The following is a 15391-nucleotide window of genomic DNA, read 5'->3' on the forward strand; positions in this document are numbered from 1 at the left end:
TTTGAAATATTATACATTGTTGTAGAATGTATCAAGTAAGATTGACTCATTTACAAATGGTTCAGGGTGTTGTATGATTGTAAGCATTGTTAAAATGGTGTAGAATATTCTGTTCATTTCAACAATAAGTATAAAGAACGTTTACATACTACAGAAGGATGTCCATAGGGCCATTGTGCATGTCTTATCATTGGATAATGTATAGATGTGAAGCTGTTGTCTTAATTTTATAAATCACATGAGGTAATTAACAGGCATATCTCAATGATCTGTCACTCAAGTCGACAGAACAAAGATTCCACTATTGCTTAATACTGAACATTTCATTGTGGCTTGCATACAAAATGCCCTGAAGCCACACTTCATTGAACTGGATAAAAACCGCATCAAAACCAAGCTTAAGGAAAAGCTATAAAATCAAAGACCATGAATTATGGCCTGACTCGAAATAATAAAACAACATATAATGGGAGAATGGCCCGTCGCCATCTTAAAATCGGTATAGTGGACAGGGTTTACCATGTCAGGCCGCTTGAGCTGGAAAATCATTTGGAAAAAATATCCATGGGAGCAGAGGGAGTCTCCAAAGGTACTCTCCAATTCTCAGAAAACAAGGACTATCACCCATAAGTCTGTAGGCCACATTTCTCAAGCTAAAGTTAGAGGGTTCGTTTCACATGGTGCAAAAACCCATGATGCAAACATTGATTGCACATGGGTAAGATGACCATAACTGAGTCATAAATGTTTACCTTCTCGACATTAAAGGCATGGTCGAAACACTTAGTGCAAATTAAATTGAATTGACTAGACACAAATCACCTGAAAAGTTAAGAAGAAATTGCTCCTGCCTTTCTCTCTCCTCGTCATGCTTCAAGACATAACCTTCTAAAATTGTACACCACAGCTTGAGTCTCTGATTGAACTGCCAATCAATAGCAGTGCAGCTACTTCAGTGTCAATGTTTTTCTTACCTTGTCAGGAGTACATTTTACTTCCTTGTTGGAAGCCTTCATCAATGTTTGGACCACACTGACAGCCCCAGTGACACGCGAGGAGGCGTAATGGAGAGGGAGCTGATCCTTTGGCTGTGTATGGAAGACACATGCTCTGTGTTATTACGGTTGTAAAGGACACTGCAAGTTTCCATGTTAAATGTCATATCATAATCCTGGATATCAGTATAATACTAAATAATGAAACAACACAAAAGTGAATCATTGTAATCTAAAGAACAGAATAGAGTATGTGAAGTTCTATCAAACAACCCTACAAATAGCAGAACATTGCTACGGTCTCACTTTCACCCCATAAGTGATTGGCCCTTGCCACATATCAAGCCTAAGGGGAAGTAAAGGTGTGATGATTGGTAATCCACTCAGTTGGTGTAAAAAGCGGTTTTCCACAATTACCAATTGTGATGATACACTTCCGTGAGACATTCAGCTAGATTCATCCTAGTGCCGTTTTGCAAGTCCTTAATAGCGATTATTAAGGAATCGCTATTAAGGACCTGCAAAACGGGATTCATGTAGGAATCGCTAAATAAATTGCGATTCCTACACATTCCTTATTTGCGATTAGCAAATTGCTAATCGCAAATAAGGAATAACTCCCCATCCATTCCTATGGGCCTTTAGGCCCATAGGAATGAATGGGGAGTTATTCCTTGTTTGCGATTAGCAATTTGCTAATCGCAAATAAGGATGCGATTTCAAGGGTGCCAGGGGTGTCCAAAGGACACACTGTAGCACCCCTGAAATGTAATCTACATTGGTGTTGCGCACACACATGTCACATGAGGTTATTAACAGGCATGTTACATGAGGTAATAACAGGTCGCTCTAATCATTGAGTGTGGCTCAATGATTAGAGTGGCAGACCCTGATACAGACGCCCAGCCGGGACCAGGGTTCAATTCCCCGCGCCGGCAGGTCTTGGGCTCAAAATTCCTCGGACCTGATAATTCTCGCCTCGGTGCCTAGTCCAATCATGGATTCCCACTCTGCAACTCTGGGCAATAGCTTGCTTAATCTCCACAACGGCCCCCACAATGCTAAGGATGCCTGGCCTCCACCTTAGGTGTGCCCAGGAGTGGACGCCTCACAGGGAAACCCAGGATGGGTTCCACAGCGGTATTCGTACAAGCGCCTTGAGACCCTTGCGGGTGAGTAGTGCGCTATACAAGTATCAATTTACATTTACATTTTTGTGTGTAACATGCAACTTAGAAAAATGCATTTTTCTAAGTTTTCGCTATTTACCACGAGGTTTGACCTCGCGGTAAATAGCGGCCAGAAATAGCGAATTCACAAATAAAAAATGGTTAATGAATTGCATTTAAGGAATCTCAAATAGAGATTCTTTAAATGTAATTCCTCGCAAATATGCGATTTCGCAATTACTGATTTTTGCATTTGGGATGATGAATCCCAAATGCAAAAATTGCGCTCGCAAAGGGCCAGATTCTCAGAATCTGGCCCTTTGCGAGCCGATTTTACTTTCATGAATCTACCTGTTAGTTTATATAGGTCCGTACCCGAAAGTAATTTCACAGGTCCCCCAGAGCTCTCCTGGGAAACTGAAGCAGTCACAACTCATAGAAACATTCCAGAATTCTTTAAGCATTCCTAAAAATGTGCGAAATATTGAGTAAGGTAAATAAATAGAGGCAGGGGAAGTGTTTGGGGTTAGGGTAATGGCTGCGGTTACGGTTGAGGTTAAGAATAAGTGTCGGTGTCATATTTTTTAAATCATAGCAATGTTGATTGTACTTTGCTCATTATGGTAAACCAATGCAAAGAGGAATAGTTATGGTTATGGATTCTTGATGACATGGTAGTTACTATGGTTTCCTTCATTATGGACTTTTTCATTTACAAGGAGTTCCAGATAACACTGAACTGAATGGATAAATCAACATTCACTGGGTGAGCCGACTCTTGCCACATGCTGAACAGACAAAATAAACAGATCAGCCCACAAGTAGAAAAATGAACCAATGATCTATGTTAGAAAGCCTTTACAAATGAGGTCAAGTGTGGATCAATCTATTGCCCATTAGATCATGAATTTAGTTATTTCTGTTGGGGAAAACATTGTATGGTGTTGATTATTTGACCGACAATATAAGTACTAAGATGTAAGATGAGTTTAGCTTTCAAGACCACCTGAGTTTGTTGTAATTTAAGACAAATGTTTTAGGAAAAATCAAACCTCTGCTGTATCACCAAGGACTGAGATGATTCTCCAAGACAGAATGTATATCACACAGAGCCTTTCTCCCTTCAATTTCTTCTTGGGGAGGTTTTCTGGTGTCAGAGATTGTAGATGGTTTGGGGGATTTTGCAAAATAAAATATCCCTCATTGTGATGGGGTGATACACTCATCACATCACAGTACCTCAGTGCTCCAAGACCCTTTGGGGGCTGGTCAATGCTTACCAAAAATAAAGGAATAAGACTGCTGCATTTCTGGTGATAGCGTGTATACAACATGAGTTGCCATTAAGCTAACCTTTGCATATCTCTCAACCTTTTAGAGTTTTAATGCAGCTTTAAATCAAAGTATGTCCATCATTTTAAATCAGATTAGGCCTATAATAAGTGAGAGAGCTTTTAAAACGGTATAGTTCGAGACAGAAAGGCCAAAATGGAATCAGAACAATCCACCCACCCTAGTTAGACTGTTTTGAAATAAACAGGGAAAATAGAAATAGGACTTTTGCTGTACCATTTTCAACCGAATGCCCAACATTTTAAAGGCCTCATTTATCCGAAGTGATGCATCACTGCGTGAAAGCAGTGATGAGTCACTTCTCAGTGCACCCTCCTTGCGACATGCGGGATGTGTCATATTTACAGTATGACGCATCATGTCGCCAGGAGTTACAGATACGTCAGTTTTTCTGACGCATCTGTAGACGCAAAAGTGACGCATTGCTGGAGTGTGTCACAAAAGTGATGCAACTCCAGCAATGTGTCATTTCACATGGGGGCTTGTGTCAGTCTTACTCCTGCTGTGAGGCTGGCATAAGATATTGAAGCATTTGCATCCTAGAAGTGGCGCAGTGAAATCTTGTAGATTTTACTGCGTTACTTCTATGAGGCTTACTTAGGTGGGAACGCCCTCCCTGCATACTTTATACCTGACGCAGGTATAATGTAGCGCAGGGGTTTGCAAAGTGACGCATCTGCTTAGATGCGTCACTTTGTAAATAGGGTGCAACAGGAGGCATGTTTTATGCCGCCGATGCGTCACAAGAAGTGACGCAAAGGAAGCGCAAAACTGTCGCAAGGCCTCATAAATAAGGCCCTAATTGTCTTATTGCAGGCTCAGTAACAATAAAAATCTTGACGAACTGAGGCTTCAGTAGGAATGCATAGAGCAGAAAAAATCCTCCCGTGAGTTTCAACAAGATAATGTCATTTTTCACTATACAAGAGTGTAAAATGATAGGTCAACATTCCAAAGTAGGGTCACTTCAGTGCTATGCCTTTACCTCTGTACAACACTACTATACCTTACTCGGGACTTACTGAACAACTCTTGCCCACATTAGTGAAAGATATCAAACAATTTTATTTTGCTAAAAACATTTTTATTCTTGTTGAAAATGTCTCTTATGGTGCAGGAGGTATCATATTATAAAGCAAACGCACACCTACCCCTCCAGTGACATTAGGATCGGCCTTTTTAGTGACGAGCAGTCGGACTATCTCCTCTTTGGAGTGGGCAGCGGCCACGTGCAGAGCCGTGCGTCCATCCTGTAAGGAAACAAAATCAATTATCAGCAGACGTGTGTCTGAAATCTGGCAAACAGAGATCCTCTTTGTGATAGAACTGCAATGAATTCTAAAATTAACACAGCGCAAAACCTGTCTTTGTCTGATAATGCAGTACAGACATCAGGAGATAGACTTACTGGGCCTGGCTCTGAACATGTGGTAAGTGATGCTGGGGTACATTTTCTCTAGTTAGGATAGTAGCTTGATGCAGAGCGTTTATTTTTACTCTCGTGAGCTCTGAAGTTGCGGAAACAGCCAAGCGTTATCAAACGTGAGAACTCAAGGGGCATATTTACAATAACTGGCGCATCCCTACAAATCAGCAGGGATGCGCCAGATATTGTGCGCCACAGCTCCGCCATCATGGATGCGCCGCATTTACAATGTGGTGCACCATGGGGCAAAAACGGCACAGATGCGTGACGCATCTGTGCCGTAAAAGTGACGCATTGCTGGAGTTGCATCGCAAGCGCGGCGCAGCTCCAGCAATACTCTGGGGCCCTATCTAGTTAATGCTGCGTCAATCCTTACGCCTGCTTCAGGGTTTTCACGCGGCATGGGTCTAAAACTGACTGAGTGAAATCTTGTAGATTTCACTCAGCCACTTTTAGGTGGCATTCCTGCGCCAGAACGCCCCACCCCCCCTGCACAGGAACGCCTACATGGAACAGGGCATTACAACGTGACGCATCTCCCAGATGCGTCACGTTGTAAGTACCCCTGCACCATGGAGCAGGATTTGCGCCGCCGCAAAAGTGACGCCACAGAGGCGTAAATGAGGCGCTAGGGGCTTGTAAATCTGCCCTCAAGTGTTTCCTACTAAGTGGGACCCTACAACAGAAAGATGGCCTCTCCAGGTAGATGTACACAGTCAGGCAAGGTCACTTCGTGGAGTCCAAGTTTAATAACTAATGGTGCAATAAAGCTGTGAATGTCCAGCCAGAGTTGTTTTTTTCAATACACACTTTAATATATATATATATATATATATATATATATATATATATATATATATATAATATGTATAGAAGGTGGTGAAACGGTAAAAAGAACACACATCGCAAGATACAATAAAAACAATAATACAACACAAACCTCTGATTAAAGTAGCCCTTGGCAATAAGCACTTTACTGTGTTAGTGGTCACTAATTGATGGCAAACACCTGAACACTCCTGAAAACAAGAAACACAACATAATACATTGCAGCTACTGTAGCAATGGAATGGTTCAAACATGTGATGTTCGCGATTACAATCAAACATTCACTGTAAAATCGCACAGACATCATGATCCACCGATCAAAAGTGGCCATTTTGCATTGGGTTCACAAACAGAACACACAGTAGATATCGAGGTCCAATGCAAGAGTGAACTCCAAGTGAAATGGGAAGTGTCTGGGAGTGCTTGAAAGTGAGTGACATCATCCTGAAAGATGAGCCTATCCCCCGGTGTTGGATTCAGGTGATGTTGGCTCCCTAAAAATGGGGTAAGCTTGTGACATGGGATTCGTGAGGTCCTGGGTCTGCTGTTTCAGACTTCTACAGTCGGGAAGCGTGTTCTACCTTTAGATGAAAAACAAGAAGAACAAAGGTGGACCAACAGGTCAAATGGGCTTGCAGTGGACTATGTAGGCTCCTCTCTGGCCGGCTAGATCCCATGCCAACCAAATCTTGGGCCTCTGCAGCTAGGCAAAGATAACTGGTCTATGGCCAGTGCTGAAAGAGTTTACTGGCGCTATGTACACAACCGTGGGCTCTTTGGTCTGGCCGGGGGCGGTAAAGCATGCACAGTCAGCAACAGCAGCTGGGGGCTGCAGCAGAGCTTCATGAGGGGATTCAGGCTTGTTCCCAGGCAGAAGGAAATGGGCATCACTCAGCTGCTCTTCTAGAACCATCACAGCAGCAGGCTCCAAGGAGGTCTTCAGGCAGCTGGAGGGGAGCGCCAGATTATATTTTCAAGTCGTGGCATATGGGAAGCACCTATTGCCAATCCGAGTTACTACATATTTAAAGTTCAAAGCCCTATGCAACAAGAACATTTGAATTGTCTAACTCAGCTGAACCATTAATACAATTTAGTCTACCTTCAACCGAAGCAATTGGAAGAATTTGGGCACAAACAAAAATCTGATTCCCCATTTGGTCCATGCCCTCCTCACGTGCTTCATTAATAACACGTGAAGTAGCTCCTGGCTCTTAGAATCTTTACAATGCTTCTTTGGTCTCACATGTAGTTCCCACCAGTTGGAAGCAGACACTTCTATTGCAGCTCTTCAATAAGTTCTTTGCTGATCCTATGGTACTGAGCAACTTTAGACCCCCCTCTAGCTACTTCCATGTCTCGCTAAAATAACTGAGCAGGGGTTCTGTTGACAATAGTCAAAATGTATTGATTTAAATATTATTCCAGACCATTCTCAAAGTGAGTTCCGAGCTCTGTATAGTACAGAGTTCTCCTTTTTATCAGCTACTGATTCTGTATGTGAAACAATAGATAGAGAGAATGGATCAGCTTTGATTTTACTGGAGTTGAGTGACACTTTTAAAGCGACTTGAACCTGGCGGCATTCTATGGAAATGTCTAGATTGGCTAATGTCATTTTTGTTGCTCAGGTCCATGCTATGCTCTCCTGATATCGTTCAACCTCTCACCTGTAGTATTCTGCAGGCTTCATCTTTGAGCCCTGCATTAATTAATTACCATGTGTCTCTTCTGGCCAAGCTTATTAGTTCTTTTGAGTTTGGACTGGTATCACATGCAGAATAGACACAAAATGTTATATCTTTCCATGGGGTCACCTACTCTATTGTTGATAGTTCGAAGCAATGCATGTCTGAGGTTGCCTTATAGATAGCTGCTAACTTACAAAAGCTAAACGGAGAAAAACAGAAGTATTGATTTTTGCTTGTTCAATCACCCTTTGGCCTTTTAGATGGTGGTTTGATGAATCAGGACACCTTTCACTCCTGTGGATTCGGAAAAAATCATGAGGTGATCTCTGACAGCAAGCTATCTTTCCAGTCCAAAATCAATAAAGTTAGTTCCACCTGTTTCAATTAGTTATGCCTGCTGTGTCGGATGCTGCCCTGCCTGCCTTTGGATCAACATAAGACTGCTGCCCAGGTAGTGATAATGTCTAGACTGGATAATGTAACTCATTGTAAGTAGGTCTCCCTGGTACTCTTGTGAATAGGCTACAATTTATTCAAAACAATTAGGAGTGGGCGATAAATTCCACTCCGCAAGCGGAACTGGCAGGGTTTTGGCCGCAGGGTTTCTGGCCAAATTCCACGAACTGCTGCATGGTTACGTTTTTTCTTGTGCCCGGTTCGCCAACTTTAAGTTGGCGAGAGCTAGCGAGATTTGGCGTACTTAAGTTTGATTTTTGGTTGCTAGTGAGATTTTCTCAATGGGGGCCATTGCACGGCAGCAAAGAAGCAGCACCCTCTGACGCACTGCATGGTGCAGTTCGCATTACTTTTGTATCGCAGAGTTAGCTCACAGGGCTAAAGTTCAGCTAAACATGCAGATTTGCGTACGTTTGAGGAACTTCGCTGAATCTTGCTGAGTTTTCATGTAACTAAGTAGAATTCCACGGAGTGAAACTCCACAAATTTCATCCACCCCTAAAAACAATGCCACCAGACTTCCTTTATGTTTACCACAGTTAATTTCTGTTTCACCCCACCTGTGTAGTATATATTGATTCCCAGTTGACAGAAGAGTGGCTTCCAAGGCATTTTGGTCCAATGGAACTCAAAGCCATTATTCTTCGCTATTACCCATCACAAACTCTTCATTCTTCTTCTGGTTCCCCACTGGTACACCACTGTTGGTTCCTAGAATTAGAAAAGCTTGCAGTGGAGGGAGGTCGTTTTACTTGTGTCCCACTAAACTCTGGCATTAGCTTTCTGTTGATATAATAGCAGAATGTAAAATATGCCTTTTGGGGAGAAAATCAAAATATGGTTATTTACCTGAACTGTTATTTGGGCTTTCTTTTCCAGGTAGCGCCGGGCACCCTATAGGGTAATTGCTATGCTCTACAACTTCTATCAAAATTCAAATTTCAAATTCAAAATTCAAAATTCAAATTTAATTCAAACAAAAACAAAAAAATCACCATTCAGCCTGAAGTCAGTGGACTCGGTTTAAATGGGAGGTTAGTAGGCATCAACCTTAAGTGCAAATACCACGCCCCAAAACATCTATATGCTGTACCATCCCTAGAGCCTATAGAGTTAAGGGGGCTACCCTATAAATTACAAATACCAATGGACGGATGGGCCTCACAATCGCAGTGCACATCAAACTGTGTCTATAAAAATCACAACATATGCATTTTGAAGGGCCCCTTTGCATCAGGGGCCTTAGACACTGTTGCCAAACAAGCAAAAAGAGGGGTGGTAGAGCTGCAGAGCATGATCTAATAACAGATTCTGTATTCTATGAGGTATGAACCTCGAATAAGGATAAACCAAAATGTTATGGGATTTGGAAGAGGTAGAAAGATGACTACTAGAATGACTTCCAGAATCTTTGCAGCAACAGAGAGAAGACAACCGGAAGGTAATTAAGGTTTAGAGAAAGACCAAGGGAGACTGTCTTCAAAAGTGGGAGATTGGTGGCAGCCTTAAAGGAGGCTGGGACTCCACCGATCAGATCACTGATCAGATGACATCATCCCATGAAAGGGACAGTTTCCTGTAGGGTTTTCATACTAGAAGGTATTCAGCATGGTACATGCACGCCTAATTTTCTATACCATGTGTAGAACTTATGGACGTATCTTTCCACAAATAGCAGAACATGCAGATCATGAAACTTGGGAGATGTATCTTTTAAATACCTTGCCTATGATTATATTTTAAGTCAACAGCTTCACTTCTTTACATTAGTCAATGTTAAGGCATGCACTACAACACTCTATTGACAACCCTCTGTAGTATGTAAAAATACCGTATAGATTCCTTAAATGAGAAGAATGGTGTACATCATTTTAAGAATGGTGCAGTTTAAACTGTTTGTGAGTCAGACATACATTATAAATTGTAGAATAACGTAAGCTCAGAATTTTCTGTTTACTTTTGGAAATAGAGATCTCTACTTAATAAGTCTCCATTGTTTATCAAAATGGTCTGTCCTACCACATGACGACTCTTTCACGTCAGAATGTACACTTCCACAGGACAATAATGTATTGTAAGCAGATGCTTTAGTTATTCTGACATATTTTTGATAAGAGGTCTCTGACACAACCTTTTGAAACATACGTTTGCAAATCACACAATTTATGATCAGTCTCTAGCTTGCTTTAATAAAGTACTGTTTGCACTTAAAACTTTACTTGATGCTAATGTATGGACAATATATGTTCTACGGTACTACATAAGATTAGTCTCTAGTACTACACTCTTTTGCTTTCAGGAGCAGTAGTTTGAATAATGTGGTCAGTCCTGTCATCAATTATCTCATTTAAGATGTCATCAGTGATGTCGTGAAGGATGTGATTGAATTAAAGGTAGTATGCCTGTAAGTAGATTGTGGTTCATAGCAAAACTCTCAATTCTGTTTGAGTGGCTAAAATTTGCAGTATGACTCACGCGGTGTCATAGTGTGATGTTTGCCTGGCGTTCCTTAAAATGCCATTTATCCTGCTTGTTTTAATCATTTCAAATACAGATAGTCTGTGAATAGTGCGCATTATGCACAAGAAGGACTTGCAGGGTGTGTGAGTACATGAACAGGAAGACTTGCGTTGTAAAGCTGAACTGTTGAAAAGTTATTGGTTTGCCAGCAAATCGTGTCAGGTACAAGTGTGCAGGTGTAATTTGTGTTTTTTCTGTCAATGATTGTGCCTGCCAAAATATAAGAAACTACAAACCATATTCTGAGGCTCGATTACTTTTAATGTAAACACCAAAGATACTACAAACTCCCCCCCATCAAGCCCAACGAAAAATGTTTTGCAGTGTGGTTCCTCAAACACCTCATTTTGGTCTCTGCCTATCCATGACACAAGCAACAAAAGGACACACAACGGGTTTGCACACACTTTGGCCACTGTGCAAAACTGTAGTGAATTTCGTCACTGTAATTAGTCACAAGTGTGAAACACCAGTGAACAGACAGACAGAAAAAACTCTCTCCAATATTATTTTTATTGAACTCTTCAACTCTACTATTGCTATTTGTTAAGGCCATGTTTGTGAAAACATTCGATTTGTTTCACAGACATTTACAACAAATATGACATTCTTTAGAAGTAATGAGGTTACTGGCATTCCAGCTGGCAGAACCTTAACCATTAACTAGAAGAGTCAGGTAAATGCCTGGCTAGGGCGGTGTCAGGAGCGTGAATCAATAGATCCTGTTAGCTTTACCCCACGCAGTCCACCTTGGTACCCCACCCCAGATGAGGGGGCCGCGTCTGACATCTTTTGTGCAGGTGTCTCTAACAAACTCTGCACAAAGCTCTTTAACAAGATCTCCCAAATAACACTTTCTAGGCTCTTCCCTCCTCCCTCCTTTATCCTATTAAATCAAACTAATCAATCAATCAGACATTTGTAGAGCGCACTACTCACCCACGAGGGTCTCAAGGCGCTAGCAGGCTCCCATGTCCACTGCTCAAAATAACCACTTACATTCACTATACTAATCCATCACAAACCCTTTGGTGTCCGGAGTAGCTTTCTACTCACCAAAAAGCGCTTCAACTCCTCTCAAGGGGTAGTAAGCGATATATAAATGTAATTACAGCGACAACAGGTCCAGTCACCTTCTATTGAATCTGTTGTTTTCTGTTATTTTTCGTGCTCTCTTTTCTTTGCACTACTTATTAGGTGGTATTTTTGCAAAAAGTCACAATTGCCCAGCTCATGAATATTATTGTGACAGGAATCAGATTGAGATTTCTTGAGAGAAGTAGGAAATGTCAGGATGGAAGTCTGCATGGCACAGCAGAGCTCCACCTCAGCATTCGCTTTGCTCTGCATGGTGGAGATGCAGTGTGACCCTGTCCCTAAAAGTGAACGGCTCACAGTGCCATACATAGTACCCCATTGTGACTTTGGTGTAACAATAGCCCCCGCAGCCCGTGTAGTGTGTGGGGAGCCTAAGCTCCAGGGGGGCCCCTCTGGCAGTGTGCTAGGGTGGGCCTGGGAGCTCCTAAATGGGGCTAGAGCCTGGAAGGCCCCCTCCAAGTACTTTGCAGGCCCCCCCCTCAAGTTTTGTTATGCCACTTCATTGTGAATGTAAGCTCAAAGAGAGCATGCAACAGTCTGCAGGGGCATATTTACTAAGAAGTGGTGAAGCGTGGCGTTAGCCTTCCTGGCTTAACGCCTAACTCTGCCACTTCAGAAACAGAAACGCAGGGCTGCACCATATTTACAACAATATGGTGCAGCCCTGTGTTTCCCCTGCGCTGGTGCTAAACTTAGCAGCCTAGCACCAACGCAGGCACCCTTGCACCATAGTGCAAGGGTGTCTGCATATAAGAGTGCTAGATGTTGTGAGGGTGAAAGAGTTAAAGGAAATCACCAAAAGAAATCTTGAGATGTTGGTTAATAGATGGGTGAAATGAAGAGGAACTCTTGTTCCTTTGCAAGGAAGCCACTAGGCGTGCTTGTGAGATGCTCAAACCCCATGAAGGAATAGCTACAGAATTTGGGATTGACCTCTCTAAAAGTTTGATTTCAAATAGGAATTTCAGGGTAAACAGACATAATATCGAATCCAAAATATAGACTGGACATAATATCGAGGAAAAAATATAGACTAGACAAAATATAGACTACAAAAATATCGAGTTATATCGATATTAATAGCCAAAATATCCAATCAAAAATATAGACTAGACATAATATCGACTAGATACAATATAGACAAAAGAAAATGGAAAATAAGGTAAGTTTTTACTAATTTTTAATAATTTTGTAATATAAATCTGTAGCGGGTAGTGGGTTTATAGGGGAATAGGGTGGGAAGTAATTTAAATATAATTAATTAATTATGTAATTATTAATAATAATTGTAAAATAATTATTAATTGGTAATTAAATAAAAAATAATTGGTAATTAATAATAATTGATAAATAATTAATTTATAGTAAATTAGTTTCAGTAGCGGGTAGTGGGTTTATAGGGGAATAGTGTGGGAAGTAATTTAAATATAATTAATTAATTATGTAAATTAATATTAATTGTAAAATAATTAATAATAGGTAATTAAATAAAAAATAATTGGTAAATAATAATAATTGATTAATTGATAAATAATTAATTTATAGTAAATTAGTTTCAGTAGCGGGTTGTGGGTTTATAGGGGAATAGGGTGGGAAGTAAATCAATAATGAATTAATTAATTAAGTAAATTAATTAAATTGTTTAATTAATTAATAATTGTCCATGAAATTAAAATTAATTGGTAAATACAAGTTATTGGTATAGGAAATTAAATTTACTTGGTACTGATATTTCTATAAATAATAATTAATTATGAAGTTTTGCCTTTTTTTACTGTTGCACTCACTGGAGTGGGAATAGTAATTGTTACCCCTACGCTATCCAACGCTTTCCCTACTGTAGCACCCACTGGAGTGGGAATAGTAATTTTAACCCCTACGCTATCCAACGCTTTCTCTACAGTTGCACCCACTGGAGTGGGAATAGTAATTTTAATTCCTACGCTATCCAACGCTTTCCCTACTGTTGCACCCACTGGAGTGGGAATAGTCATTTTAACCCCTACGCTATCAGACGCTTTCCCTACTGTAGCACCCACTGGAGTGGGAATAGTAATTTTAACCCCTACGCTATCCAACGCTTTCGCTACTGTTGCACCCACTGGAGTGGGAATAGTAATCTTTACCCCTACGCTATCCAGCGCTTTCCCTACTGTTGCACCCACTGGAGTGGGAATAGTAATTGTAACCCCTACGCTATCCAGCGCTTTCCCTACTGTTGCACCCACTGGAGTGGGAATAGTAATTTTAACCCCTACGCTATCCAACGCATTCCCTACTGTTGCACCCACTGGAGTGGGAATAGTAATTTTAACCCCTACGCTATCCAACGCTTTCCCTACTGTAGCACCCACTGGAGTGGGAATAGTAATTTTAACCCCTACGCTATCCAATACGTTCCCTACTGTAGCACCCACTAGAGTGGGAATAGTAATTTTTACCCCTACGCTATCCAACGCTTTCCCTACTGTTGCACCCACTGGAGTGGGAATAGTAAATTTTACCCCTACGCTATCCAACGCTTTAGCTATTGTAGAATTCACTACAGTTGTTACAATAAATTTTAACCATTTTGCTATGCTACGGTAAAATTATTATGTATGTTTATTTAATAATATTTTTTTATATAAATATATATGTATTATTTTTTTATATTTTTTTAATGTACAATAAATATTTATTAATATAACATTAATTTAATAATTTTAAGTAAGTTTATAATAAATATATTTATTATTACATTAGTTTTAACTTAATTTAAAGACATTTAAAAAAACGATATTTTTACAGTCTATATTTTAGTAACTCGATATTTTAGAGTCGATATTTTAGTACTTACCTGTTTAAAGATAGCCAGTCGATATTTTGTCCATCGATATTTTATCAACGATATTATGGTAACTCGATATTTTTGAGGTCAATATAATTTCAGTGATCCGAATTTCAGAACTTTTATGACTGAAGATGCCCTTTAGAACAAGCAAACACCTGGACTAAAATTGCAATTAAGAGAATTAGTTGGCAATATTCAAATGTGGTGCAATGCATAGAAGTTTAGAGATAGATAGGCTCATAAAACAAAGAAAAAGAAAGATGATGAAAAGGTTCCAGAAGCAGATGGTAGTAGGAATGACCATGAGATAAAGCCTAATCCAGTGAAAGAGGGGCAAGGAGGAGCATATATGCACATACCTTGGAGTCGAATTGGTCTTATCACATTTGCCAACGAATTTCCAAAATTGATAAAGAAAACTGATGATTGATATACACAGGTTGATAGATTTGTGAAGATTTAAATGTGCTTTGGGATGACTGGGACACTTTCTCTAACATTGTGCTTCTTAAAGATTTGAAGGCAGAATGTGGAGCCACCGAGGGATGACCAGACACATGCTCTGTCTGCTGTAGTCCTGTAAAAGGTGATCAACTTTTTGAAAACTAAGGTTCGCCAGAAAGAGATGATTGATTGGTCAAAAATCTCAAGAACCACGCAAGAGTCCAAAGAGTCAGTGAATGCTCACTATAAAGGACAAATGCAGGTCTTTTGTCTTCCTTAGTGGCATTGAAAACCCTGTGCAAGGAAATCTCAGTAAGTTATTGTCTCAATTCATCCTTGAAATGCATCCTGAGATCAGCTCGCTCATCCAGCAAAATGCGATATGTTGGCAGTCAAAGTCCTTACATGAGATCTTGTGATACGTAAAGTATTGCAGTGATAATTTGGAAGCGAGGTAGAAGAAAATAAAACAAATTCATGTTGGCTCGGACAAATTTAGCTCAGAAAAGATTTCCGAATAGCCCTTGCATGGCCAAGCCTGATAATAGTTCTGGTGTTGGTAATGGAATGCAGGGAAT

At 40.4% G+C, this 15391-nt stretch overlaps 1 protein-coding gene across 1 annotated transcript in view; it reads right to left on the minus strand.

Moving 5' to 3' along the window:
* The window catches only part of LOC147724750 (uncharacterized), a 427049-nt gene that overhangs the window by 330496 nt on the left and 81162 nt on the right, over nt 1-15391 (minus strand). The window contains exons 3-4 of the mRNA XM_086966280.1: nt 4669-4767; nt 975-1088 (exon numbers count right to left, since the gene is read on the minus strand). Coding sequence (XP_086822406.1) covers nt 975-1088; nt 4669-4767 — 213 coding nt within the window. The remainder of the gene's footprint in view (nt 1-974; nt 1089-4668; nt 4768-15391) is intronic.

The sequence above is a fragment of the Lissotriton vulgaris genome, chromosome 4_1, assembly GCF_964263255.1.
Source record: "Lissotriton vulgaris chromosome 4_1, aLisVul1.2, whole genome shotgun sequence".
NCBI classification, from domain to species: domain Eukaryota; kingdom Metazoa; phylum Chordata; class Amphibia; order Caudata; family Salamandridae; genus Lissotriton; species Lissotriton vulgaris.